Below are 25,332 nucleotides of genomic sequence, written 5' to 3'. Positions count from 1 at the left end.
ACTGAAATCACTTATATTGTCATCATTAATGTTGGTGGAGCTATTTCTGTCACATATGTACTTGAAGGAGTCTGATTCCCTGTTAGAATGCAGTTTATGAGCACGTTGTCATTATCCCTAGAGGCTCCTCCTCCTTTTCGCTGTCACAAGGGTATCTCCTTGACTCTTGTGCTTCATGAAGCATGTCTGCCTCTTTTAATTTTGTTGTCTAGACCAGACAGGTCATTCTTCAGAGCTCTGTAAAATTTCACAAATGCTCACCTGGTACTCACCTGCCAAATTGCTGGGCAAGCTACTCCTTGCTTTATGTTGTGCTACTATGCATTGATAGTTCATTGCAATCTTATGCTGTAGGCTTTTTTGTAGCTCGACTGCCAATGCTTGCATGAGAAGGAAGATCAGGCTGCTAGACAGGGCACCAGGGACCCTTACTTACTCTCAGCTCCCCAGTAAGCGGATCATGTCAAAGTCTTGGCTTGCAGGGCACAAGTCATTCTGCATTAGTTGCCTACATGCTAGTGCTCAGCCTGTGGCGAATGTGAGGTAGGTTTAGCTCTGTGTTCTGGGTTCGTGCCTTGCAGGCACAAGAAGGATTTTGGCAGATTGCTGGGGATCATGGCAGAACTAGGTCAGAGCCCATAACGTTTGGAGGACATGAGTGTATATTGTCTCCCAGAACACTAGATGGATGGAGTTAAGAGAGTACCCTGTCATTACTGGCTTTCTACCCTGTTAGGTGTTTTGTTTTTTTTTTTAAAGTGAGCTTAGCTTGGCCTGTTGCCTTTTGTTGTAATGCTTTGTACCAGAATGTGCTAAATGTAGAAGTTCCATTGATTTTATTACAAGCCAAAGAGGGAGATACTGCCTGGGTGCAGGTAGGGGCTATCTTCTACGTTTAGTCCAGGGGAAAAGTTGAATGCCCCTTCTTAGCTTTGAGTGAATTTAATGAATAAGTCCATGTCTGCTTCAGGTTAGGATTTGTGTTTTCATCTCCTCCTCTTGAGCAGAAGGTTTGTGGCCTTCAGTTTACAGGGTGGCTTCTTCTGCATAACCATCTGCCCAACTCACAGGAACTAGCAAAGACTTCCTTTGGGATCCAGCCACCGCAGTTCAGGATACTGCTAACAAAGCTCTTGAGGAGATGAGAGTCTTCTCAAAACTCCCAGCATTGTAGGGGGGCTATTCCATAGTCTCCAGGAGCCAGATGGGATGTAGTACTGTTTGTTAGATGGGTGTTGTAGTGCTGTTTAGTGTGGATCCTTACTTGCTGAGACCAACCCCATGGGTCAGTTGACGTGTCTCTCCCTTTCCAATATTACATTTTATATGTAGCAGACATGTATCCAGGCAGGCTGGTTTATGAAATATGCTTCATCTGTTCCTCTTCTCTTTTCAGAGGTGTCCAGCCCTTTAAAAGACCAAGCCAACTCTGCTTCTAGGTTAGTGTGTCATGTAGTCTTGTTTCCCTCCATTAGGATTTTGATAGCTGAACTTCCAACTGCATATCAAGACCTTGGCTGAGAGATGTTGCACTTTTTAACAAGTCAAAAAGAGTGAGGGAGAGGAAATTTGTTAAAGGCTAACAGTTTTCTGCAGGTTTTTTTTTAAGAGAGTTTTGTTCATCTCTATGTCAAAACAGTTGAGTTTAATAGTTTTGCAAGTGGCCAATGTGAAACATGTAAATTACTGATTTTCAGTTTGAGAAAATAGAAATGTCTGCTTAGCTTTGGGAATTCATGAAAACCTACTGCATTTCTCCAGTTACATGGAATTGTGAAGTTCTCAAGCTTCCCCTATACAATGGGAATGTAACCATCAGTTTCTTACCAGTTTGTGAGCATCACTCACGTTTACCATTTGTAGTGATGATCAGGATTAGCTATGCTTCTGTTCATGCCTACAGCCGTGCTGTTTGTCAATAGTTTTTATAGGCTACATCCTAACAGTGTTTCTGTCAGGCAGAAATATCTGGCACTTGACCCTTGCTGCTTCAGCATTTTGATGAATTGCTCTGGGGTAGTACAAGGGCTAGCAGCTTGTTGGATACTGTTCCTTGGCCCATTTCACTGTTGGGATAATCCTGCTAGCTCTCTGAACTGATGTTCAACCTATGTTGTCCAAAAGTGTGAGGAAAAACAAGTGTTATACCATTACAGGCTGTTGTTGAGGAGAAAGGTTGATTGCCACACATTGTCAGCTGCACTGTTTAAAAACTTAATATTAGGGCTCTTAAGGGAACTAAGTGATGTGTATGGCTTTGTAACATAGACTGCAACAGGACCTTAGAGGACAAACTCCCACATCTGTTATCTTGTCATGGACCAGTTAATCCTTAGAAAAATTTCTCATGCATTGGAAGTAGTAACTGAGTTTATTCTGACTTGTTTCATATTTTCTTGATGTTTCATTTTCTATGCTTCATGGAGACATTAATGGGCTAGTACATTTTATTTTCACAGTGTATACCCATTGCGCTATGTAGCATTTGAATGAAGTTTAGCTTCTAAACGTCACCATCAGTATGGGAATCTTCAGCTTGAGTGTTCGTGATTCTGTGAAATAAGTTCATAATTCTGTTTAAAACTGTTCCGACAATAGCGGTGTTGTCTTGCTTTCTATGGAACAAGTTAGGGAATTCAGAGGTGAGGATGGAAGGCTGACACTGACTTCCTAACATTCAGCTCCTGTTTGCCCACTTGGCAGATGGTTACTGTTTTTTATCTTTGTGGCTGGTTTATGTTATCCTTGTAAACCAAAGGGATACTTTTAATGTTAATTTTAAAGTTAACTGTTCTTTAGGATTGCGGCAGGTATCGGAATTAAGAATTCCCAAAGCAGGACTAACTAAAATTTACTGAGTTAAAAGTGAATCGATGTAAAAATCTTACTGTTTGGTTTAAGAAACTTGTATGATTACACAACTTTTTGATTTGGCTTTATTTCTGGACACAATGCTAATTTTTAATCTTTCTTGTAAACTAGGCAAATGGTGGCTCGAAGTTTGCTGGACACTTTGAAGGAAGTCAGTGATGATGAGAGAGATTGTATTGCTGTGTTGGAGAGAATCAGCAGATTAGCTGATGATTCAGGTAGGTAGCATTAAACATTTTACTGGGCTAATGAGGGAAAGTCAGAATTACTGAACCTGTGTTTAGCACAGGACCAGTACGTTCTTTTTCATCTTCAGTATTAAAACTAGTCTTCTGCAAATGCAATAAAACATTGTAAAATTGCCTTTCACTAAATCATTGCCCCAAGGATGACTTTTTTTCCTTATTATTTTCCTCAACAGAATTAAGCCCCCTCAGAATGTAGGATTACCACTTCCCATCAGTACGTTTTTGAGTAACTTATATTATGTGCTTTGTCTGTTCAGCAGATTTACATGATTATTTTAGATTTGTAGATAAAGATTAATTTCTTGCCTTGAAAAAATCTTGCAAAACATCTGTGCAAAATGCTTTTAGTTTTGGTAGACTTGAAATGCTGAAGTTGTTCCCTTTGTCCCTTTTGGGCTACCAGTTTCGAAGATGAGGCAGCAGGAATTTAAGCAAGATGGGGGTGTAAGTAAAGAGTAGGAGGGCTCTGTGAATATAGAAGGGCTTTTGCTCGCAAAACCAGGAGGATAATGGAAAAAAAAAGAAGTGAAATAAAAGGAGTGCTTAAAAAGCAGTGGGGGAGTGGAGGAAGGGAAAAATGGTGTGGACAGAGCTGCAACAAGATTCCAGACTGAAGATGCTCTTAGAAAGAATGAAAGGCTTGATTTCAATGTAGCTGGTACAGATGAAGCACCAGAAGGAAGGCTTTAGCAGCAAAACATTAGTGAAGATCTGAATTTCATTCTTTTGTCATTGTAGGAGTGCTGTGGAGAGAAACTCTTATTAAATCTTGTACAAGAAGAAAATGTTTCTTTTGTTTAATGTCTGTTAGTTTTTCTCCCTTCTTCTGGAATTGCAGAACATAATGCTTTCCAACAGTAAAATGGTGTTCTACTAATTTCTATTATCCTGTTGTTACTATCTTCACTTAAAATGCATGTGTTTATTTTTCTGAGGGAATGTCCTTGTTTGGCCAGGGAGAATGGTTTGTTGTGAGCATTACATAAGTTGCTATTCATTTAAGATTAAATGTGGTTTTAATTCAGAACAGTGGCATGCTACTGTTTCTAGGTGCTTTCCTAGCAAAGCTCTGCTTCTGGGATCTCTATATACAGTGCTTGTTTGTGTGATCATGTTAACAGTTTTGAGTATCAGAAACTTTCTGAAGCTTCATTTCAAGTTTGGAAAATGGGACCTGTCCAGGGGAAAATGGCCTTGTGCAGGAACTTTGTAGCCTTATGTTTTTCATTGGTGACCACCAGTGTGTCAAATTGTTTGTTTAGGTAGAAATGTAATGGCAGCCAGAGTTGAGCTAAAATCAATTTGTTTCCTTTAACAAGGGTGGAGTACATTTTTTAGTCAGGGTTGGTATTTTCTCAGTGTCAGTAAAAGCAGCATTTCAGGCTTTTCCTGCGTTAGGGAAGTTGCCTCAGATCTGCCAAACTAGTAGCACTGGATTCTGCAGCTGCCTCACAAATTAAATTTTCCAAACTTAACAGCGAGTTTTGTGCCTCAAGCAGTTGCAGTACTGGACTTAGCCTGTTTCTGTAAGATAGGTTATTAGAATATTCTTGTGTCTTAAACCATGTGAAAATTTATTACAGAACTAGATCTGCTTTGTGTCTTAATATATATGCTTGGCTATTATTAAAACTGCAACACAGGGTTTTTTGTTTGCTTTTTGTTTTGTTTTGTTGGGGGTTTGTTTTGGTTTGGGTTTTTTTTGTCAAGGTTGCTATTACTGGAAGTGTTTTTCATTTTTCTCTTACCTGATGCTTTTTTCCATTCACGATACTTTTTTCAACTTGTTCTGTAAAGCAAAAACCCACACAATTTATAATAAGGAAACATTATAAAAGTATCTGCATTTTGACTTGCTTGGTTAGAGCCAGATACTTGTATGGTTAGAGCTATCCTGGAGTTAAGCCTTCATGTTTAATGTATAAATAAATAAAAATAAAAGCACACTGTTGGGAAGTCAAACTAAACTATGTACAGGTCTTCTCATTTATAATAGGTGATAGTCATATGCCTATTTTAAAACATTTGGAGGTATTTGTCTTCTCTGGTCAAATCAGGTCTCGGAAAGTGAAGTACTTTTTTTGGCAGTGTTGGTATAACGAGGTTTGAATTGAAGAATGTACCCAGGGTACACAATAGTTGTTCTCTCATTGTGCCATTGCTGCTGTTATCTAAAATATAGATACAGCAGTGACCTAGAAATACCAACTGTCCTGAAGTTGCCTAAGCAGTCCTCTGTACTGTTAATACCTTGCGACTTCAGAAGTCCTGTAGTTGGACTGCTGTTTTTCAGACATGATCTTTGCTTGAAAAAGAAACATTTTTAGGTTTTTTTGTTGTTTGATTTATTTTTAAGTTTTTGGGGTTGGTTTTGGGTTTTATTTTGTGGGGCTTTTTTTAGCTTTTTTTTAATCTGTTTTGGTTTTGTGTAGGTGTTTGGGTTTTTTTATTTAATATGCTGGGGCTAAAATAAGACAGCCATTTCTGTGTTTGAGAGCAAGAGAATTTCAAAACAGTTACTGTTTTTATTCTTCATGTACTGTGATAATATTTAAAGAAGCTAAATGTTATATCCATTGTGCTAAACACTGCATTAATATGAAATAAAAATTAATCTTTACTACAAAAGGATCTAGGTCCACATATATGGTTGTGGGATGGAAGGCACAAAAAGTCATGAGGCTGTGGTTTGGTATGATTGACACAGATCTTGACATACCAACTGGCTAGCCAAGATGTAAATTTTTTGAGGCATCATGACAAAGGCAAATAACAGCTCCCAAACTATTTTGAAAAAACTATTGACAAAAAAATCTCAAAGAAATAGCTTTAGATGGGAACTCCTTTGGACTCTTTGAGTAGTGCCTTATTAATATTACTAATTTATGAAAGTTTCTTTGAGGGGAAAGAATTAAATATTGTCTATACCTGAAGAATGCTCAGTGATGTTTTAACATCTGTCAACAGCCAGTGTGCAGGTTACGGGTGGATAGACAGCGAGCTGTAGTGAAATGTGTTTTGTGAAGGAGAATTCCGACTACTGTTGTGTAACTGCACGTACCAATGATACGCCTTGGCCTTTCTCCTGACAGGGCAGTTTGTACTTCCTAATGAATTAGTTCCAGGTTGCATGTGGTTTTGCAGCCTTAAGTTCACTACTATGATTCTACTGGGAAAAAATATCCACTTCAGGTGATACTGGAAATTAACTGCTCCAGTGGAGGGTACCCATCAGTGGCAGTGGGGGAATAATGTGCTGTCTCCAGCCTGCTTACTTGCTGAAGAAACTTTTTCTCCAAATTTCAGTTGTTTGGAAAACTTACTTTCTTCAGTGTTTATCTTCGTTGCTGTAGTTGGGTGTTACTACTAAGTCTGTGATTTTGCTGTGGGGTTTGGGTATTTTTCAGTCCTTCTGAACTCTGAATTTCCCTGCTGTCTTTGGTAGTGAGTTCCCCAGAATAGCTACAGCTGAGATATTTGGTATTGCTTTCAATTCTGCTGTTTAATTGCTTTGCAATTTCTCTGTTACTTTAGGGATGTTGGGTATGGCTTCCCACTTAGATGTTACATCTTTTATGATGTTTTTGAACCTATAGAAGCCAAGAAGCAGCTTGGCATAGAAGCCCAGTGCTTGGAAAATGTGAATTTATCCCCCATAAACCCTTGTTAGAGATAAAATGCTTATATTTGTGTTAAAACAGCTGAGCCTTCTTCATCTTCAAATGTAGACTAGCCATAGACTTATGTGAGCTTGGACAAGGGTCTTATGTCTGTCTGTTTCACTTGAGTAAATTAGTATCATTCAAACTTCTCTTTTCTTTTTTTTTTTTTTGGTACCAGCTTGTGAATGGCTTGTAAGATACAAAGGCTTCATCATTGTGTGCACAAGTACAATTAACTGGCTTTGAAAGTTGGCCTCAGCTGGAATTACTGCATTGTTGGCATTTTGCTCAGTGTGGTTGCAAGGGGCACCAGAAGCTTTAAACTTCATTTTCTGAGGGAGAGTCTATATCTTCATTTCTAAAGTAGATGTGGTATTTTAGTGTACTATGAAACAGATACATATAGGTATCATTCTAAAGAAATGATGGGGAAAAAGAAAGGGACTACCTGGAAGACTGGTGCTTATTTGCTCGAATATAACCAACTAGAATTTTTTTCTCCAAAATGAAAAGTAATCTCTTTACTGCATAGAATCAATTGTGAATGCAGTTTGTGAAACAAACTGATTTTAAAAACAATTATTAGACTAATTGGTCATTAGGTTTTGAAGCTGTATAATCAGGCTTGATATGGATGGCCTGACAATCTTAAATTACTTAATAGAGTGCTTAACCTATGTTAGTAAGACCATTTCAATTACTGCTTTTGGTATAGTGAGAGAGGCCAACAATACCTGTCAGATAGCACATATTACAGCATTTCATTTCACAATATCTTCGTATGTAAGCAGCATTAATGGGAATGCTAATATTTACCCTTCCCAGCTGTCAATAGCTTTGCCTGTGTTTTCTCCCCTTCTGCAACTTAATGTTTCAGGATTTTCCATCCTACTTCTCTTACCTCCAGCTACACTTAGAACTTTTTCCTTTGCTTGATGTGATCCTCTTTTGTCTCTCCATGCATCAGATGGGTGACTAATGGTGACTTTACCCTCTTTAATTAGTTTGTATTTTACTCCTCACTCAGTCAGTAATCAAGTCCATTTCTGGGTAGTAAGAGAAAAGAACCTGGTTACTGAAGCAGCACACAAGTCAACCTGTCTTTCTGATGGACTCCTAAGCTCAAAGGAATGGGCCCTGGATACAGTGTATTTTACTTGTCCAGATTTTCTTTTGTCTTCAAAAAAGGTATGAAAGTTGGAGGGACAGATGAAATGGGAAATGAGTAATGGAATTAAAAACATGGATGACCCTAGAAAGAAAAGAAGAGGGGAAGGGAAAGTTATATTTGGGAAAGAAGGGTATAGCTAAAGTTTGAGTTGACAAACTAGAATTTATTTAAACTTTGTCTCTGATCGTGCAAATGACACTCACTTTGAGAACAGGTGTGTATACAAATCCAGTACTATTGCTGTGCTGTTGGCAGTTTGGCAGGTTAGTATACTGTGGACCTTATATTCAGGCTGAATACAGAAGTAGGGATCTATATAGGGGAAAGGGAATGAAGGTGTTTTCTGTGCTGCTTGTTTCTCTCTAGCATTTCTCATTTGCCTTTCACCGATACATTTTTTTAAAGAATGTAAGTGTAAATGTGAAGCTATGCACTTACACCTTTACTTCTTACTCACAACCCTTAACAAGAACAAATGTTAATATTATTAATATTCCTGTGTACTTAAAAAAATAATGAAAAATGTCAGTTAAAGCAGCATTAACATCACCAGTAATTGTTCTTCATATACAAGTATAACACAAAAACCTTACAGCCCCTCACAGATGCAGGGGAAATTGATTGCTGCTTGTATTCCAGAATCGTCTTTTTTGGATAATGAAAGCATTGCAGAATTTCTTTTAAATACTGTACGTTGTAGAATAAGCTATTGTGAAATAAATCTGGTTGTGAGCTGGCTCTGGAGTAATTACTTCATTTGCAAATAACTGTTCTGGAGCAATTAGTTGGTATTGTACTGTGCAGCCCTGCAATAATCCCCTTTTAATTTCCAGTAGACAGGTAACCATGGTGCTTTACTTCCTCTCAGCTGAAGTGAAATACGAAGTGAACTGAAGCCTCAGCAGGGATGAAATAAACATTACAAATTTATGTAGGAAAGCTAAGTGGCTGTGCTAGGACTAGTTAGATGAATATATTGGCACTTGGCTTACATGAGAGATGGTGTCAATTTCTAAGGGACATTTAAATGTTTTTTCATGGGTGAGGAAGGAGCAGTTAATGACTTCTGTGATTTTGGAGTTAGTTTGGAATGTTGATTTAAACAGTGAATTGTGAAATAGCTAAATTGAAGGATGGTGTGTGCAGATCAAAATCTGCTCAGGTTCTGGAGACGCTGGTTGGAATATATTGCTGGCTTCATGTGGCCTGGAAATTGAGAGGGGTAGAACTGTGTCATTCTGGCACCCTCTTTTCAAAGTTATTTCATAAACAGAAGAAAGGGAAGTCTATTTTCATTTTCTTCTGTCATTCTCTTAGTTTTGCTTGATTTCTAAAACTCAGTTCAGTGTAATTCTGTATCTAGAGAATGCACAAGACCCGATAGAATGAAATAAAGTGCTAATGAATAAGAAGAAAAATGAGTTTGCTTCTGAGATCAATTTTTTTATATTAATATTTGTTTTCAGATTTGTTTGGACAAGTTCAGCTTTTTTTCCCTAGTAGCCTGCTACTTTAAGGCATAGACTTGTACCTTCAGGACATAGTTTGAAAAGAGTAGTATTTAAAGATACTTCCTCTGCTAAATGGAAAAATACTGTTCCAAGCAAGTGGAGAACCTAATTGTACATGGTGATTTTCCAGAGTGCCTAAAATAGAAACTTTAAGTCTTGATGTGAAGCAAAATTCTCCACCCAGATGTTCTTTATACTGTATGAAAGTCTATTCCTGACTGTATTGTACAGTGTAAAAAAATATGTAATATAGATGTATTCCCCAGCTAGATGACCTTCTGCTTTAAGAGGCTGTGTGTAGTAATTCTGAGTGATAATGCCTTGATCCATTCATTGTGGTGATGACCAAACCGTAAATTTGGTTATAAAAAGAGAAAAGATTAAGCTGAAATGGTGGATGCTGTCAGATATTGAAGCCTGCTGGAATCTGTATTTGGAGCTGCCACCTGTCTAAGCTAAAGACAAAGCTGAGGAATGGATGAAGGGAATGAGAAAGAGCCTTATCTTTAGTGGAGATTTTTGGCATTGTTGCTTGAGTCTTTAGAAAACATAATGCAAAAAAAGCTCTACTGTAACCTCATCGGACTGCAAGATTAGGCTCTATTCAGTACACACTGGAACATATGCTTCAGCATTTGGAAGAACTGAGCTCTTATCTGAATTGGTAAGCTTAAGGTTCAGGTTCTTGCATAGCAGCAGTAATTGCCGAGAACAGCACAAATGCCTTTTTGATAATGAATTATGGTGTTGCATTACACAGCCAGTTACATACACAGTGCTCGTTTGTTGGTTGGTTTGAATTGACCTTGCTAAGATTGCAAAGCCATGTACTTAAAAGTTAGGGGATGTAAGAACTAGTGTGACTTTACAGTTCTAATTCATTCCTGGGCATTAATTTTTCAAATCTTTAATTGTACCATCTCATCTGTCTGTGTTCCTCACAAAGCCAGAGCTTGCTTAGTAGCTGTGGAAGAAGGGGGCTCACTTTACGTGAGCAGCTCTTCAGTACTGTCAGGTAGCGTGGCCACTCTCTTAAGTGCTGCATAATAGATGAACCCTGTTCTGAGGAAAAAAGGATCTTATGGTTTTGATACACATTGCTTTCTTACTGGAGTGCTTCATAAAGAAATTTATGAATTCAATTTCCCAACAAATCTAGCCAATTTGGGGAAAGGAAGTGTTACCATTACTTTACCAGTGAGTGGGCAAGCTGTAGAGGTATCACAGTCAAAACAGTGTGCCTGCTTTGAGTGCCTAGTGTCTAAAGCTTTATACGTAGCTTTTGATATGCTTAATACAGATCTCTTCTGTTTGCTTTGATTGCAGTGCTGGTATTTCTTCAGCAGTGAAGACGCAGAGTTCAGACTTGCAATCACATGAGCAGCGTGCAGTTACTCTGTGAAGAGTCTGGCTTGAGCATTTTGCACAGCTTTGTGCTAGACAAAGGAATGGCTTGGGTTTCTCTGCATTTTGCTTCTTTCATCCTGTTTTGATGGTAATGTCACAGTAAGCAGTCCCAGTGCCCTCTGTTACCATCACTTGCTTGATTCTGTCATCACATAGTTCTGCTACTTGAGGGAAATCTGTGACTGCAGAGGGAGAACAATCTTAAGTGCCACTTCTTGCTGTTTAATCATGCTGCTGTGGTGGGGCAAAAGTTGTGTCAGCCAGATGAGTTCTTTGATATGGTTTGTTGTCTGGCTGCAGGAACAGTTGCACTGGCATAATGGAGCTGCAGGTTTTGGCTTTGAGAGGGTGGGAACTGCCTGAAGGAAATTCAGAAACAATTTAAGAAGCACCGCTGCCAAACATACAGCTTCAGCCAAATTTATCTTCCTCATTCTCCCTCCTTCCTGCCCCCCACCCCAAGTCATCATGTCTACTGCAAGAAGTAAGGCAGGAGTCCTAAGAAGAGAGAATGAGATCCTAGTGATAAGTGTCGTGACATGAGCCTCTCGTACCCTTAGATCATGTCCTGGGCATGTCTTGAAATAGTAGCCTTTTGGGAAAGGTGGGAGTAAGTCCCGCCAGTCCTGGCACTGGGCCCTGGTTCCAGTTTCTTGTACAGCAAGTTCCAGTCTCCTTTCCTTTTAGTTGCTGGTCTTAACTCCTTGTCAGTTGCTTCTCAGCCCTCCATCCCTCTTTGCCCAGTCTGATGGTTCCTCATTCTGTTCTGTTTCCCATCTGCAGCCTTTGAAAAAGTGGGAGGGGCTGTGTACAGCCCCCTCAGTTCATTTCTTCTCGTAGCAGTACCAATTTGGGTTGACTTTCTGCTCAGCAGGTTTCTTTGAAATAGGTGGCATTCATAGGGAGTTCAGACAGATTCTGATACTTGTAATGTTTGGTAGCTTGCTTTCTTATACCTCCTCTTGGGTTTTTTTACTAAGAATATGGGACCCATCTTTTTAGTAGTTTAGCAATACGGAGTGTAGTTGTACCTGGTTTTGCAAAAAGATGGTGCTTGTCAGAATTAAGCTTGACATAAACTTACTGATGTGAACACTTGAGAACATACTTTGTGTGTACGGGACTGTAAGAAGTTTGTTCTGACAGTATCTGGCAGTGTCCTCGTAAACATTTATTGTGCCTTTTTTGGTTATATCTTGACCCTGACAGAGCCAACAGTGCGGGCAGAACTGATGGAACAGGTGCCTCATATTGCTATGTTCTGTCAAGAAAACAGACCTTCGATCCCATATGCTTTTTCCAAATACTTACTGCCTATTGTGGTACGATACCTCGCAGACCAAAATAACCAGGTAAGTGTCTCTTACAAACAGTTTATTAGCTAGTTGAATATACCTGGTGTGATGTTAAATTTAAATAATTTAGCATCACAGAAGTGTGTAATATTTTGGGGGTAAAAAGACTTTGAATTAACATGAAGTACATGGCACTCTGAACTTCTGGATTAAAGAAAATTTCCAACTCTTTACATCTAACATGATCTGTTCTGATTTAGGGCCTTTTATCTGGTATTGTATTCTTATGGACAAAATCAAACAGTCATTTAGAGATGCTTACATAATTTAAATTCTGTCAAAAAGGAAGAGTAGTCATGAAGAACTGACTCCTTGGTATAATTCAATTTTTTTAGCTCCTTTTTATGCCTTCGCGACCAGTTATTTGTATATTGATTCAATAAAGCTTTCAGATTGAACTTGCTCTGCAGGTATGAGTTAGCTTGCCTAAAGCTTTCTCTAGGTTTCTCCACATCATTTCTGAATAGACTACTCCTAGTTGATACGTTAGTTTAAGAATTTTAGGCCTCTGAGTTTGTCTCTCTTCCCCCCCGCTGTCTTGCCCTTTCTAAATTTTCCATAATTAAAAATAGGTATCCAAACCTATTGTTCTTAGTAGTTGTTTTGCTGATTCTTGTATAATACAACAGCCATCTGCTTGATATTGTCTTGCTTGCAGATTCAGTGGTTCTTTTTGTTGTCTTAACCTCTGTTGATACTCCATAGTTCATTTGGCTGGGTTGCTCTGAAACAAAGATCTCAAAGGTGTTTTCAAAATTGTTATGTTGCAGTATATAGCCCCTTGCTGTATGTGATGTTTTCTTTTCTAATGAATTTTTTTTAAGAGAGGCAGGGGTTAGCCATGTGTGAAGTCCATTATTAATGTTTATCTTATTGTTGTACAGGCATTTTTTTTAGGTGGGACTAAGCAAAATTGTGTCTCAGAACTTAAAATACAAAATAAACACAGTTATTCATTGGCAGCCAAACTTGTTAATCTCAGAAAAAGAGGATTTTTTAAATAAAAGTCACATTCCTCTGAACTTTGTTACTCCCAATTAGTCGTGCTGCTTTTCTTTATATATTGCATGAGCTTTGCCGTGACTGCTTTTTTTGACATTGCTGTCCTGTGTTTTGGGAAGTGTGTAGGTGGGCACTTCTGTAATAGCATTGCCTTAGTTTAAGATATGCAAGTGTTCTTGGGTTCAACCACAGTTTGTTTCAAACATGAAGTGTCTGCAAAACTGCTTTTGGATCACTCCTCCTCTCGACAAGTGCAATTAGTATAGGTGTGTGGCAGTGTATAGGTACAGCTTCCAGAATGAAGAACACACATTTAAACAGAAAACCTCTTTGAATTCCTTGGTTTGTTTTTTTGTCTTTTTATGATAGGTAAGAAAAACAAGCCAGGCAGCATTATTAGTTCTGTTGGAGCAAGAACTCATAGAGAGATATGATGTGGAGACGAAAGTATGCCCTGTTCTGATAGATCTGACAGCTCCAGACAGCAACGATGATGTGAAAACGGAAGCTGTGGCTGTAAGTAACAATACAAAATCACACAGTATAGTTTGCTTGAATGCTTGATACTGCAGTGATGGTAGTGTGTTTCCAAGTTGCACATCCATGTGGTATTAAAGCAAAAAAATTGCACTAATATCCATAAATAATCTGTAACTTTTTCCATGCTGTGTTACACTCAAGGTTATATTTAGATTCGGTAGCTTATATATGCTGTAAAGAAAACCCCAGCTGGACAAGGGAGCACATGGGATTACTGTTAAATTAATTATTTAATTAATATTTCATAATTAAGTGAATAATTCAAAGCATCTGCTATTGTTCCCTTTTTGGGTTTTTTTTCAGGTTGGTTTGTTTTATGGAGGTTTAAATTGCATTTGTGGAAAATTTCAATCAGTGGGAAATCTAATGCTTGAGTTCTGTTGGACTTTGCTCTATGTCTATTCTCTTTATTGATTTTGTCCTGTTTTATTGGAAAAAATAATAAGCATCTGAGTTGAGTAATTCATTGTTGATTCGTGGATTTATTTTTTGCATTAGACACAACCGTAATAATTATAAAATACTATGTGTGAAATTAAAACAGTAGGCAAATAATGTAATTTATAAAGGAGAAATGGCAAAATATGTGTGCCCTGATGATTCCCTTGAATTTTTGCAATTTATGTTGATGCTTTTTGCTGGACAATTATTTTTATTCTTTTGGTTTTGCTTGAGACCTCATTTAATATTTTACTTCCATAATGTGGCTGAACTTGTAAACAGTAAGCAGGCTGGGCATTATTGCATTTGGTACCGAATTTCTAGTACTTGCTTGAAGAAGCTTACAGATATGTAAGGAAATATAATGTAAATAAGAATATTTTTTAATGCAGTTTCATTGTTTTGAAGATATTGAAACCTGACAAAGGTTTCTGTAGCTCACCAACCCCCTAGAGGTTAGACAAATAATAATTTGCTATTACAGGAAAATTAATTTAAATAGTTCTACTGACGTGATTAGTAAAGTTAAAATTATTTCAGTTTACCTTCTTTTTTGGAAAGTTTTAATAAAAATCTGAAAGAGCAGTTAGAGGGAAGAGCTTTCACTTTCTTTAGTAGGATATGCTTTTCCAGTAATTTTATGTTAGGGGGGCCTCATCCTCATTATGGAATGTTGTAATTTTTACAACAGAAGTTGTAGAAGTTACTTCAGAATATTAATTGTCAATAATTTTCTGTTAATTGTGAATATATATTCATTAAGTATTCGAACAGTGAAAGAATCTTCTTGGGTATTTTTTTTTGTAGGTCTGGCAAGATATGAGAGTAATTTCTGAGTTCATTCACCTCCATTAGTTAGGAATTTGATTTAGTTTGGTGAAAAGCAATGTCTTCTGCAGCTATTTTACATCATGAGAGGGTGAGAATAAAAAGAAAAAAAAACCCCATAGGATTTTTTTAGAAGTGGCCAAACTTTTTCAATTAAAAATACGGGTTTTTTTCCCAATATTTTTCACAATTTCCAATAAAATTATGTGCATCAGAATGAAGAACAAATGAAAAAAGCCTCTGCTTAACTGGCATGAAGTTGTGTGTTGTGCAAGCATCCCTGATTAGTGTCTGTCTGTCCATCAGATAATGTGCAAAATGGCCTCCATGGTGGGAAAGGACATCACAGAAAGACTTGTTCTTCCTAGGTTTTGTGAGATGTGCTGTGACTGCAGAATGTTTCATGTTCGTAAGGTATGAATTATCAGCATCTGGTCTGGATTATCTATGAATGTCATGAACTTGGGACTTTCATTTGACTAAATAACATTTTCCTGCTAAATCTTGTTTGTTACATATATAAGTGAAAGCTATGGGGTTTCTTTGTGGTTTTTTTCCCCCACAGATTTTATTTGACAGTGATTTTTTTTCCCAGACTCCCTACCTTTATTATCAGAAATAAAGAAATGTTCTGCTTGTCCTTATGATTGTGTAGGTAGCCACAAAAATGTGAACCAACAGTAACTGATACAGCATATCAGCCACCTGAGCTCATATCTTTGTGTATAGATGGAATTAAAGATGGTCATTAAGATGAAATAAACCAGTACTCCAGCACGGTATTTGGGTGCTGAGGCTGTGTTTTGGTTTTACCCTGCCATTGCATAGCTTATTTTCCCTGATAACTGCTTGTATTCTTTAGTTTGACAGCACTTAGAACACATTTTAATCCCTCTTACCTTTCACTTTATTTCTGGGTGGTTATTTTGTAATTAAAAAAGACTGATTAAGCTTGAATTGAAGAAAACCAGTCTGAATTTATTTTTTTTTTTTTAAACCATGGGATCTGATGGAATGGGGAAGTAACTGATACTGAGTTTGCACTAAAACCTATTTTATGGTTTTAAAAGCTGTTTATTTTTTCCTTTGATTTTGTGTGCTGTATGAAAACTATAGTGATTATCTTTTGCGTTTTGTCTGCAAGGTATGTGCAGCCAATTTTGGAGATATCTGCAGCGTGGTTGGGCAGCAAGCCACTGAAGAAATGCTGGTAAGCCATTTCTGAAAGGATGTTTCTTTTTAATACAAGCCAGTAGTACAGCTGGACAAGGTACAGAAGAAGGGCACCTGGATGTAGTAGTTGTCTGATCATTTCCCTTACGAGGGACTAAAAGAAGCATGACTCATCAGTTTTGCTGACATGAGGTTATGATTGATATTTACAAAATCTTGAAGACAGTTATGAATACAGAACTCTTATTTGCCAAGTCACACGATCTAGAGTTAAGGCCCACTCTATTCTAGAGCTGGGAGAAGGGTTTAAACCAGACTGAAAAAAATATGTCGGGCTGTGGAGGCAGGGTATTTGCAAGTTCAAAAATACATTAAGCAAGAAGTAGGCAGGAATGTGCCTTCTAATGTCCATCTAATGCCCAATAAGAGATGACAGATACAGGAGGAGCATGGGAGGGTATAGACGGCTAGAAGTGGCTTATGTGGCCTCTTTAAACATCACTTAATGCTACTGTTCATTGATTTAATCTTTTAAAGTCAGTTTTCGTGGCTCTAACAAAGCCTCACAGCCTTCCTGGGAGGGAGGGAAAGAGAAGGAAAGGCAGAGAAAATTAATCTGGGCAATAACAAATGAAGGGAAGAGGTATAAATTCAAAATGGAAAAGCAGGGAACTGGGTGGAGCAGTGAGCAGAGGATCCTTGGCAGTGCTCCCATTCTCCTGGCAGGTCCAAGGGGCTGGTGGATTTTGCTAGGCTTGGAGACGTGATGGGGCTAGGGAGCAGAAATCAACCTGACAGTTGCAGGGATCCTTCTTCAAGTTTTCTCCTCTTGAGGATGTGGACAGTGGGTTGATGAGTCAGTGTCATGAATTAGTGAGGGACTGACTTGGAGAGAGCATAAATGCAGGGGTGACTTCAGCAAGAGGCTCTGCAGCTTTTTGCAGATGTGGTACTGAGACAGGTAAGGCTAGTGTAACCCTCAAGGCATTTTTTACATTCTTACAGCATTTGCTGCGTTTTTCCCTAGGTACTGTGTGATTCAAGCCATTTGATAATTAAGTAGCGTTTGCAGATTTACATCCCATATGTTTCTTGCTTTGGGATGTAAATTGATTTCTCACACTTCTCACACTCAAATCGTTTCATCTATAGTGAAAACCAAGAAAGAATTTGAAAAAAAGGGATGTAAGTTAATCCTTACAAACAGTTAACAAAAAAACATGGCCTTGGAAGAAGGAACTGACCATAAATACGACATTTTGGAGCACAAAATAAGCTCAGGGATCACCAAATGGTTAATGAGACTAACCAGAAATTTACGGGAACTGTGTGTGAATTATCCAAATTAGCATACTAAAAGATCCACCCTCAAGCAAAGAGAGCCCCCTACTAACAAAGCCCTCTCCCTCCCCACCAAACGAGCATGGTTAAAAAAAAGCACACTGTACTTTTAAGTGGAGACGAGACTTGTAAGAACCAATGAGAGTTAAGCGTGACTAAACAACTGTAAAAATTGTTCAAAGTGTCTAAAAGGTTCTGCTATGTGTTAAGTGGTGTGCTGGCTTTGTGGGTTACCACCTAGCACTCATCTCTGCGCAGACAGGCGCTGCACAAGTATCTCGACACTGTGTGTGGATCGGCGCTTGCACCCCGGGTGAATAACCCAGATTCAGGGTAACGACAGAAATTGGTAAATCCAACAGTGGGAAGTTTAGGTGGGAAAGAAAGGTTTTCTTTCTTTCTGAAGATGCTCTTCGTTTACATTTGAGTGAAAATCTTACAAAAAAATCTGGTCTCTGATGAGCAAAACGTTAATGCAACAGTATTCTTTGTGAGTTTTGTTCCGATCAATGTTCCGACCTGCTTTAAAAGAATGGTGTAGAGATGAGAGTTTGTCTTATGATAGGTTTTATGAGCTTGGGGATAGTTTTGGAGTTGGGTTTTTTGGCTATAAATGAGGTTAGAAACTTAGGACTTCCTTGCTGTTCTTCAGACAGCTGCATTTTCCTTATCTGTATCCATAAGTAACGTGAGAGCAACTGATTAGAAGGGTGGCGCTCCTGAATGTGTGTTCTTTGTCTTGCAAATATTAAACTGATGCATCTGAGTATGAGGGCGGAGAAGCATATGAAGGAAATAAATGTGAAAAAAGAGCTTGCTTTGAAACTAGTGCTGCCTGTTAAGACTTGCAAACTTATTCATTATGTTCCTAATAGCTGCCGAGGTTTTTCCAGCTCTGCTCTGATAATGTGTGGGGAGTTAGGAAAGCCTGCGCTGAATGCTTCATGGCAGTTTCTTGTGCAACATCACAGGAAGTCCGGAGGACAAAATTGTCAGCCCTTTTTATTAACTTGATTAGTGATCCTTCACGATGGGTAAGAACTGTTTCTTATTTCTTGATGAGCTGTTATATTTAAAGGATTTTGCTGTAATAGTCCATATAGAACTTTTCCCCATAGGTGTGGGTAACATAACTTGTTTCACGCGACTCAAGCTAAATTCTTTGACTGCGTAGTTTGTCAATGCTTGTAGAGTCCCTCACGTTTTCAATGCAGCATGTAAGAGAAACCATCAGTGGGATACCTTTTCTTAGCTACAGAACTGTCTGTTACTTAACATTGCTGAAAGTCATTAACAAAACTGGAAAGTAGATGTGACTTATTTGTATTTCTTCAGGTTCCTTACCACCACCTCCCTTTTTGGGGTGGTGGTGGTAGTGTTTGTTGTTTTTGTGTTTGGTTTGGGTGGGATTTTCTGGGTTTTTTTGTTGTTGCTGTTTTTTTCGGTGGTGGTGGTGTTTTGGCGTTTTTTTTTCCTCTGTGTGTTTTTTGGTTTTTTTTTGGGGGGGGTGTTTCTTTTGTCTTGAAGATGTACTCTAACCTTGGTATGTTTGTTATTGAGCAGATTTGTTCTAAGAGCCAAAAGCACATTTTTTGCACAGGAGCATGAGATCTTGTATCCTGGAAAGTTGTGCAAGTTGTAGTCCAGCAGAATTCATAAAATAATAAGAATTGAGGTAGATAACTTTTGAGAAGGAGAGAGAAAATAGTAGGAGAAAGGTGGAGCAAATGAACAGCAAAGCCACATAGGAAAGGGAGAAAAATGCAGAGCTTATTGTGAGTCGGACTTACAGTAGTGAAATGTCTGTTCACTGCGTAATTTTTTCCTTTAAGTCTTTTAAGTTGTTAAAATTCTTAACTGAGCTTTCAAATTTACCTGCTTCTACTGTCTAAGTAATTGTGATTTCTTTGGTTGTGGGGAGTAGGACTGTCAGCTTAGTTACCCATGATTTGCCCTGCTTTTTCTTAATTTTTTTTTTCACTTAGCACTTTATGTATACAGCTGGCTGACTATCTAGGCAAGAGCCTCTGCTGTTGCTTTCCTCAGTAGGCTTATGACCCTTCCAATTCCTAGTAGCAGGTGTTTGTTTTATAGCACAGCAAGATTTTTATATATATAAATAATTTTTTTTCACCTTGGACCCTGTCCACTAGGTCCGTCAAGCTGCTTTTCAGTCTCTGGGGCCTTTCATATCAACTTTTGCTAATCCATCCAGCAGCGGCCAGTACTTTAAAGAAGAAGATGGTAAAAACCCAGAAGATTGTAGTTCTGCACAGGAAAGCAGGTAAAAAACTTGCTAAATCTACGAATTGTTTTTTCCTCCTTGTTTTTTCTTCTGCATGAACTTCAAGTTAAGAAAATTAACTTTCCTGTATAAATTGAATATTTATCTTGGTAGACGGAAAGATCTGGAACTTCTAATCTTACTTATAGACTACTAGAACTTTCAGTAATTTACTAAAAATACATGACTATTCATTAACTTAAGATATCTTAGGGTATACCTTCTGTGATGACGTGACTGACTTGATAGACAAGGGAGAGCAGTGGATATAGTCTACCTAGATTTCAGTAAGGCTTTTGACATGGTCTCCCTTAAGATCCTTAAAGAGAAGCTGATAAAGCAACATCAACTGAACAAGCTGAGAACAAGCAGTGAGGACAGCTGGCTGAACGGCTGGGCCCAGAGGGCACTGATCAGTGACTGACACATAGTTGGAGGCCAGTAACTGGTCAGGTACCTCAGGGGTCAACATAAGGTCCAGCCCTGTTTAACATCTTCATTAACTACCCAGACAGTGGAACAGGGTGTACCCTCAGCAAGTTTGCTGATGGCACAAAACTGGGAGGAGTGGCTGGCTGATGTGCCAGAGGTTCATGCTGCCCTTCGGAGGGGCCTCAGTAGGCTGGAAAAATGGACTGGCAGAAACCTCTTGAAGTTCAACAAGGGGAAATGTGAAGTCCTGTACCTGGGGGGGAAACAACCCCAGGTACCAGTACAGGCTGGGGTCTGACCAGCTGGAGAGCAGCTTTGCAGAAAAGGCCGTAGGGGTCATGGCGGACACCAGGTTGAACATGAGCCAGCAGTGTGCCCTTGCAGCAAAGGTGGCTGATAGTGTCCTGGGCAGCACTAGGAGGAGCCTTGCCAGCAGGTCGAGGGAGGTGATCCTGCCCCTCTGCTCAGCACTGGTGAAGTCACAGCTGGAGTGCTGGGTCCAGTTCAGGGGCTCCCCATTATGAGAGAGACATGGACATACTGGAGAGAGTGCAGTGAAGGGCCCCAAAGCTGCTGAAGGGACTGGAGCATCTCTCCTGCGAGGACAGGCTGAGAGAGCTGGGGCTGCTAAGCCTGGGGAAGCGAAGGCTCAGGGGGATCTTACCAGTGTACACAGATACCTGAAGGGAGGGCGCAAAGAGGACAGGGCCAGGCTCTTTGTGGAGGTGCCCGGTGACAGGGCCAGAGGCAGTGGGCACACACTGCAACACAGGAGGTTCCCTCTGAACTTCAGGAAACACTTTTTCTGTTGTTTTGTTTGTACTGTGAAGGTGACCAAGCACTGGCACAGGTTGCCCTGGGAGGCTGTGGAGTCTCTGTCCTTGGAGATATTCAAAAGCTGTCGGGGCAACTGATTCTGGGTGGTCCTGCTTGAGCAGGGGGGTTAGCCCAGATGACCTCCAGAGGTCCCTTCTAACCTCAACCATTCTGTGATTCTGTGATTTATTTTGCTATGCGGTAATTAAAACTAGTTTGATAAATAGCAAGCTGATAGCATGTGTGTGAATTTTCAAGAGCATGTTTGTAACAAGTGTGTTTTGGTTTTTAAATGTTCATTTGCTTTGGCATTCAGCAGTGGACAAGTCAGGACTACAGAAGATGTCACAACAGAGGATAAGCACAACAGGACAGAGGATCTGTCTTCAAATGTTGATAATGACGATTTTTCCACAAAACTTGAAAATGCCATGGAAGATCAAAATATGGTGTCAAGTAACTCCCAGAGGGAAAGCAATTTCCAGACTGAGTCATCCTTCCATTGCACTTTGTCTTCAGAATCTTGTGGGGAAGTGGCTGACGAGAATGAGCGAAGTTCTTATTGCTGTACAGCAGGTCTGCGGGAGGCTGGGGTGAATTCACAGGAAACCTCTCTTTCAGAGCAGGAATTGTACAACTCTTTCCATTTCTGGAGGACTCCACTTCCTGAAATAGATATTGACTTTGAGCTTCAGCAGAATTCTGAGAGAATACTTGATAGAGAAATTCAGGAACTCACCATGCCGGTGTCTCCAAACATTCCTATGGCAACAAGGAAAGAATTGGAAGAAATGATAGAAAATTTGGAACCCCATATAGATGATCCAGATGTTAAAGGTATAGTAAAGATACCGAAGCATTTTTACTGTTCGAAGGTAAACATATGTTGCTTTAGCAGTTTAGGCTTTAACCTTTCCATTGTTTTAGAAGTGACAAGTACTGCTTTCTTCCAGTCCTCAAAGAGATTGTCTCTGTTTTGATTTAATTGTGATAATTGATGAACTAAAAGAGAACTTGTGTTTGTGTAAAGATGTTTAAAGGTAGCATGATTCCTTCGGTAAACTGAATACACATAGAGTTAGCAGTATAAACTTTTGACTGCTTGTTTTGACAGTGTAATCAAATAAATGGTTCAATGGCTTAAACTGTTGATCAGGAAATTAATTTATAGTTAGCATACATGCAGAATAAGAAGGTGGATTAAGATTATTTTTTAAAACATTGAAGTGTGATGAATTGTTTTAATTTTATGCATTATCAATTATATTTTTAATGAATTGATCTCCATTTTTGTGCAACGGCTTTATTACTGCAGTCAGATGTTGTTGTCTTAAGTGTGCCAAGTTTGTGTCACACTGAGAATTGATCCAAACTGAATTTTTGAAGTGAGTGCACATCCTCCTTTTGAAAAGCTCTTGAAGGTTGTGGAAGGGTTTCATAAGTATAGAGCAGCTGGTGGAGCTGTACCTCAGAGGCACCTCCTGGGCTAAAATGACTTGGCTGTTTCACATGTACCTGCTGGAGATACCTTTCTTAGAATTTATTCAGCTTATGAATACCATAAGGCACTTGATCATTGCAGTCAAAGTCCAGAAGTACCACTGAGGAACAAGCCTTGTTATTCTAGAGCTAAAGAATCCCTAGGGGAAAGCATGCCTCTGTACCAGAAAAAGTAGGAAGAAAAAGGAGGGGCAAGCTGGGAGTGGGAAAAACTTTTTAGAATAAACTGATTCTGCTTTCAGCTTCTTTTTGTTTGTTAGTAGGTTGATATGCTGATAACTTTTTTCCTTAATCCATTTTGGGCTGTTTCTATCTAATCTATTGTGAAGTCAGCAGATGAAGCTTTGTTGCTTTAAGAGTGCTTTGGGCACTCTTTCCCTAAGGCAAGAGAAGAAAATGTTTCAGCCTTGCTAATGATCTCAGTCTTTGCAGAACCCATCTCTGAAGCCCACTGTTAAAACTTGCACTGCTGTTCAGGTTTGTTTTTATACAACCTTGTTCTGTCCAGTTACAGAACATATCTGAAACGCTTCTAATGAAGATTTATATAGGCATGTATTTGTACGTCTAGAATTGTCCCGTGTTATGGAGTCGTTTCTGTTGTGTGTGTGTTCATGTCTTGTTTCAGAGCAGGTTGGGTTTTTTTGTAGCAAGGTGTCAAGAGGTGTTCTATGCAGTTAGTTGTCCACTAGCACTTGCACATTTCAGTAGAAGAAAAGTATTACTAGGTTGTCAACACCATGGGTTCCCAGTGCTCACAAGTTAGGAGAGGTTTGAATTAGGGTTACCAGCACCATTTATTCTAATTTGGAGTGGGGTGGGGGTGGGTGTTCTTAATTACTCAGTCATCATCCTATGCTGTTCAGTATGTCTGACCTGGTCAAGGCTGTGTAGCAAAGTCCCATGGAACACACCTAAACCTTGTACTCTTCTTCCCCCTCCCTCTTGCCTGTACTCTTCGTTATTCAGTCTAAATACTTCAGAAGCTGGAATTTAACAACATGCCTGTTTTGATTTGATAATGTTGCTATTTTTGTTTTACACAAAGTGCCTTGAGGCATAAGGAAATTGAGACTTAAACCAATAAAATAGTATGGATTTTGCATGCTTGTCTCAAACACTAAAGTGTGCATGGAACGGGTTGGTATCGAGACTTTAGTCTCTGAGTAGCTGACTTAATGCCTATGTTTTGGACCTTATGCTCAGTAAATTGTGACATGAGGGAGGTAGACTCCCTTTGGGTGATCCAGAAGATTGGAGCCCTGACTGCCTCTTTGCTCATGGCAATACCAGGAATAATGCTTCCATCTTTACCATCTAAAGCTGTCGTTGCAAACTGATGGTGTATATATTCAGTCCTAATTTGTTATTTTCATAGACATTTTCTGAAACTTCTTGATTTCACAAGTAATTTTGTTTCCAGAATATGTGGCTTAAAAATGTTTGCCAAATAGCCCAGGTTTCAATTGGTGCTTGGGGTCTTTGCCTGCCATCCTCCCCCTCTGCCCCTTGCAAGACTAGCCGTTACATTTTTATGGGTATTGTACTGAGTGGGTTGGTTCTTAGTAGCAAAGACTTGAGCAAGCTAAGAATTATTACTACCCCCCCCCCCCCCCCCTCTCTTTCTTACTTTTAAAATCCCTGTGACCTTTTTCTTGCACTTATTTTCTTCACTGGTTTGCTGTCACCCAAGTCCTGGATTCCTGCTTCCATGCTGTGCTCCTGTCTTTATTGCTGCATTCCCAGCCAAGGGATGGGAGTGGAAGATGCTGTGTTCTCTGTGGTGGGTAAGCGGAGGCCTGCCATACTGGAGAGCTCCCATAGGTACACGTCTTCTGGTTTCTGAAGCAAGTGGGGCAAGCATCCTTCACAAGGTGAAGTGGGGATGAGTGACCAAACGTCTAGTTTGGGAGTGAGGCTGTAGTGTATGATGTTATGCATGTGTCAGTAAGGTTAAGTTGTTCAGGCGACCTTAACCTGTGGCTGTACCTAGCCTTTCAGTGCTTGACTGTGCAACTTCAGCATCTTTCTCTTAACATGTTTTGTTTTGGAGAATATTTTCTAAACTTAAGAAAATTAATACCTCTTATGTGGAACAGTATTGGCCAGGGTCATTGTCTTGGAGTTTTTGAAGGTTCTTAAGATCACACTGAATTTTGATTATTTGACTCTGCAGAATAACTGGTGATGGTAGTAAAGTGGTATCCTTCATGGTACCATCAGTGGAGGTGGATTTCCATTCTTCTAGTTGGTTTCAGAGGGAGTCTCTGACAGCTGAGGCAGGTGTGGATATTTGGTACTGGAGTTTAAGTGGCAATGATTCTTTGAGTCAGAGGAGTACAGGTGGTTTCCTGCGCGCCCCCACCCCACCCCGTGCTTTGTGTGATGTATACATCCAATACAACTACTATACCTTTATACCCCTATCCCCTCTCCATATGTATTTCCTCTCTCATTTCCTTTTTTGTTTTCATTTCTCTTCCTTTCTGGATTCTGCATTCCTCTAATGCACGTCTCACCTCACCCTTCCATGTTGTATGGGTTGCTTCTTCCCTCACCTGCTTGCATCACTATAGTAAAAGTGTTGAGAACAGAATAACTGAGTTTTTATCTAAGGGGTACCTCGGCATACCCTACCAAGGGGAAGGGTCAGTTGAAAGGAAAGGCATTGCCATCTCGTGTACCCCAGAGTATAGTATGTTCAGTGCACACCCCAATCTTCCAGGTGTCTGGGCTGCCAGGCCCTAACG

The 25,332-nt window shown here is 39.4% G+C and overlaps 1 protein-coding gene across 11 annotated transcripts in view; it reads left to right on the top strand.

The window, feature by feature from the left end:
- PPP4R1 (protein phosphatase 4 regulatory subunit 1) overlaps nt 1-25,332 on the top strand; it is a 66,334-nt gene that overhangs the window by 20,510 nt on the left and 20,492 nt on the right. For 5 of the 11 annotated variants that reach the window (XM_055706247.1, XM_055706244.1, XM_055706240.1 and 2 more), the window contains 8 exons: nt 2,983-3,089; nt 12,080-12,222; nt 13,597-13,743; nt 15,343-15,450; nt 16,181-16,246; nt 18,426-18,584; nt 19,704-19,834; nt 21,399-21,919. In XM_055706247.1, coding sequence (XP_055562222.1) covers nt 2,983-3,089; nt 12,080-12,222; nt 13,597-13,743; nt 15,343-15,450; nt 16,181-16,246; nt 18,426-18,584; nt 19,704-19,834; nt 21,399-21,919 — 1,382 coding nt within the window. Of the gene's footprint in view, nt 1-1,396; nt 1,440-2,982; nt 3,090-12,079; nt 12,223-13,596; nt 13,744-15,342; nt 15,451-16,180; nt 16,247-18,425; nt 18,585-19,703; nt 19,835-21,398; nt 21,920-25,332 lie in introns of all 11 variants that reach the window. The other 6 variants (XM_055706245.1, XM_055706248.1, XM_055706241.1 and 3 more) reach the window with 3 other exon arrangements.

The sequence above is a fragment of the Falco cherrug genome, chromosome 3, assembly GCF_023634085.1.
Source record: "Falco cherrug isolate bFalChe1 chromosome 3, bFalChe1.pri, whole genome shotgun sequence".
In the NCBI taxonomy this organism is placed as follows: Eukaryota; Metazoa; Chordata; class Aves; order Falconiformes; family Falconidae; genus Falco; species Falco cherrug.
This window is presented reverse-complemented; position numbering and strand designations above follow the sequence as displayed.